The sequence below is a fragment of the Sinocyclocheilus rhinocerous genome, unplaced genomic scaffold, assembly GCF_001515625.1.
Source record: "Sinocyclocheilus rhinocerous isolate Xijiao unplaced genomic scaffold, SAMN03320098_v1.1 scaffold945, whole genome shotgun sequence".
In the NCBI taxonomy this organism is placed as follows: Eukaryota; Metazoa; Chordata; class Actinopteri; order Cypriniformes; family Cyprinidae; genus Sinocyclocheilus; species Sinocyclocheilus rhinocerous.
The window spans coordinates 1,183,216-1,187,117 of record NW_015629570.1 but is presented as its reverse complement, the minus strand read 5'-3'; the positions used below and the strand labels follow the sequence as shown (position 1 = coordinate 1,187,117).

Here is a 3,902-nt window from a genome sequence, read left to right as displayed (position 1 = left end):
CGTTTGAAGCAGGCAGGGACTTCGCACAGCTCCAGTGATCTGTTGAAGATCTGTGTGAAGATGTGGGTCAGCTGGTCAGCACAGGTTTTCAGACAGGCTGGTGAAACAACGTCTGGGCCTGGTGCTTTCTGTTTCCTGAAGACCTGACGCACATCATCTTCACTGATCTGAAGTGCAGGAGGGGGAGAGGGGGGTTGCTGGAGGTGTTAATGGCTGTGTAGAGAGATGGTCAGAGCGGGTGTGGGGTGTGAGACCGGGAGTTTCAAATCTGCAGTAAAACTCATTCAGGTCTTCAGTAAGTTGTTAATTCACCTCAGTGCTGGGGGATGGCATATTGTAGTTTGTGATGTCTTTCAGACCTTTTCTCAACCTCACGTTTGCTGAAAACTGGTTTCCCAACTTTTTAGAGTAGCTCCTCTTAGCCACTCTGATCTCCTTTGTCAGTGTATACCGAATGTTTAGCAGTTCATCTCTAGTAAAACTTATTGTGTTTGAAAAACAACAGACAGGAAAAACTAACAAAAACATTAAAACAACTGAAGAGCTCCACACCGAGGCAGCCATATGCGGCGCCATCTTGGATCTCAATAAGTGCTCATAAGTGGTTTTGTGAACAATTTTCTGAGAAATTATTCATGAATTCGTTCTGCTTGTAGGAATGGTTTTTACGAACAATTTCAAAAGAGAAGCGGAACTAGAAATCAGGAAATAAAAAATTTTCAGTGAACGATTGACACTTGTGTACGCAACGTCACAACACATTGTTAAAGAGTCATTTTCGTTTACCTCAAACTAAATATGGCGTCCACCCTGACCAAAGTCTTCCAGAATTCACTGGCCATGTTTTTTGTTCACTGGAAATGTATAGAAATATTTGAACAATTGACACCCAGGTACACAGGAGTATATTGTTGTAAGTTTTAACTCCTTCAATTTAAGTTATAGTTCACCCAGATTTGTCATCATTTACTCACCCTCAAGTTGTTCCAAACTTGTAAGAATCTTTCTTCTGCTGAGCACAAAAGAACATATTTTGAAGAATGTTGGTAAGCAAACAGCTGATGGTCCCCATTGACTTCCATAGTATTTTTCTCCATACTATAGAAGTCAATGGGGCCTATTAACCATTTGATTAGCCGCATTCTTCAAAATATCTTTTTTTTTATGTTCAACAGAAGAAAGAAATTTATACAGGTTTGGAACAACTTCTAATTTTCATTTCATTTTTATTTTTTGGCTGAATTATCCCTTTAAATGTATCCACTCTGATTAAAATCTACTAGAATACAGCAGCCTGATTCTTGCATTTCTAAAACTGGCATTGCAGAGTCACAAATTGTGACATGAAAGCAAAGACCCAGACAATGTAAAAAAAAAGAAAAAAAGGACTGTGCAAAAAGAGTGAGCGAGAGACAGGAACAGAGTGAGACAGTGTGAGGACAAGGGTGTTTGTGGAAACTACAAATATTACTGTCACACCTCTGGACAGAGTAATAACAGCAGAGATGAGCGTTGTGCTTTTGAGACCTGTGAAAGAGCTCTCTCTCTCTCTCCCCTCCATCTCATTCAGAGCCGTGGCTCTAAAATCACTTAAAATCCCCACATTTTTTCTCACGTCACCCCTTGGCATTGATAGTCAGCCTCAACAGAGGTCAATGGGTTAAATAAACACCCCCGCCAATGTAATATCGAGGGAAATCGAACAAGGTGGACAAAACCACATGAAATGAGATAAAATATCTGACACTGGTGTCAAATTACTAGGCTGCGTCGTATAAAAGGATCCACGTTGAAAATGATCTCTTGTTTGATTGATTAATTTAATTTTGCTGCGAGCGAGTCATTAGACCAGCGAGATAGTAACTGTGTGACAAATTTCAAGCTGTCACTTTACAAAAAAATGAGAATGACTATAAATGTTTATTCCTAATGTAAACTAATGTGCCGCACAAGAACTCCATGTAGTAATCGGATAATTTTATAGTGAGTACAATAGTAAAATAAATGATTTTAATAACTTAGTGGTAATATTGACGGGGGAAACTTATCAAAACTTTTAGCTTATTATATTATCGTACACGCAATTTTGGGTGACATGAGCGATGACTGGAGGATGGGAAATATGTCAGCTAATGACAAGATCTCCTCCTGGTTTAGCTCAAACAAAACCATGCTGCATATTACCAAATGGCTTAATAAATCAAAGCAAATGACAAACAGATTTGGAGGAAACCGTACCTCCTCTGGTCTGCCCAGCGCCGGGGTGCCAGTTAGAAGGATGGCACGCTTGGCGTTCTGAATGATTGGCACCAATATTTTACTACGAGCTGCGTTGTGAGATTTCAGGTAGTGGGATTCATCCACTAGGATGACACCGAATCGTTGTTTGTTCAGGGCCTCCAGCAGGGGGCGTGCGTCCATCGTGAGCAGCCCGTATCCAAGTATAGTCACTTTGCTAGTGCCAATGCTCCTGCAAAACAACAACAAAACAACTTAAGAATTCAAATGTGCAACAAAAATCTTATTAGCTTTCTCAAATGTACCTTGTCCTTTTTGTTCGAGTCATAATGCTAAAAAAACACCAAAATGGCTGCTGTCCACCACAAAAACAACATGCTGCTTTTGTAACCAAGGTGACGGTTGTGGAAAAATACAATATTAAAATAATAGTTTACCCAAAAATGAAAACTGTCACCATTCACTCGCCAAACAGTTGCCGGTAGCCATTGACTTCCATATTATGTAGGTCTGTTGTCTTAAAAGACTTAACTACAGGCTTTATACACAATCTATACAAGCACAAAATAAGGTTTTCCACTAATTTACTCAACAATATTTAAAGATTTTATTTAACTTTACAAATTTTAACCTTGCAGCTTCCAGTTGTACTTGCGAATGCATCACATTACAAATGTTATGCGTTGCAATTGGCATTACAGAATTAACTTTTATACTATAATATATACAACCACAACAGCTAAATTTTCAGATTAGAAATGTCACGCAACATCTCCATGTTGACTGACGCTTGTGAAAATTTAGCTTTCTTCTAAAAACGAAGTTGGGTTAGGTTGGGCATATGGGCTTTGACATCAACAGCAAATGTCGAAAATAACTATAATCAATTATATATATGGTTAGTTACAATTAGCATTTAGCATGACCTTTTTGTCTAAAACAAAAATCATTTTGGGTCACGACTTGCAAACTTACAAATCTGTCACAACAGAAACTGTGTACACTTAGATATATTTATAATAGTTTATATTATTAGTGTTTTCATTGGGCGTAAAAGCATTTTACGTTTTTTAGCTTCATAGTTTTCCGATACAGACTGTCTAAAGATGCCAGCCGTACACTGAAAGAAAATGATGTTTGCTCCTGCTTTGCACTATATGAGCCATTAGAGTTAAAATCTCATTCACCACGCTGACAGGCCTTCATCAAGCTCAGAGGGAGATGTTGCCATGGTAACGACTTTACAGGTCGACTCAACCCCGGGCCAGAATTCTCAGGGTAAACAGAGCAATTTGTGAGCCTCTTTTTAGAAGCATCAATAACAGGCAAAAAGACAACATGACCCTCTGACTGCATGGGCTGTACAATCAATCCCAGCATCCTCTGTGGAAGAGCAGCTCTCATAAGCTCTCTCCCACTCCTAAGATAGAGCTAAAGTATTCTTCGTGCGAGATTCATAGCCATAAAAGGTGAGCTAATTTAGGATTTGTTTAATATCTCTCCAGGGAGGTGATTTGATTTCATACGTATGCCGTGTAATTTGTATTGTGGTATAATTTTGTAGTCACTGAACAGGAGATTTTACTTCCGTTTTGTATTTCTACAGGCTGAAAATCTGCAAGAACAGATTTCATAACTTTCTAAAGCTACTCATAAAAGTGTGA

At 38.8% G+C, this 3,902-nt stretch overlaps 1 protein-coding gene across 1 annotated transcript in view; it reads right to left on the bottom strand.

Annotated features, from left to right (window-relative positions):
* Positions 1 to 3,469, bottom strand: part of zranb3 (zinc finger, RAN-binding domain containing 3) — a 54,311-nt gene extending 50,842 nt beyond the window's left edge. The window contains exons 1-2 of the mRNA XM_016551442.1: positions 3,426 to 3,469; positions 2,239 to 2,470 (exon numbers count right to left, since the gene is read on the bottom strand). Of these exons, the coding sequence (XP_016406928.1) occupies positions 2,239 to 2,470; positions 3,426 to 3,469 (276 nt within the window). The remainder of the gene's footprint in view (positions 1 to 2,238; positions 2,471 to 3,425) is intronic.
* Between the last annotated feature and the right edge of the window lie 433 nt (positions 3,470 to 3,902).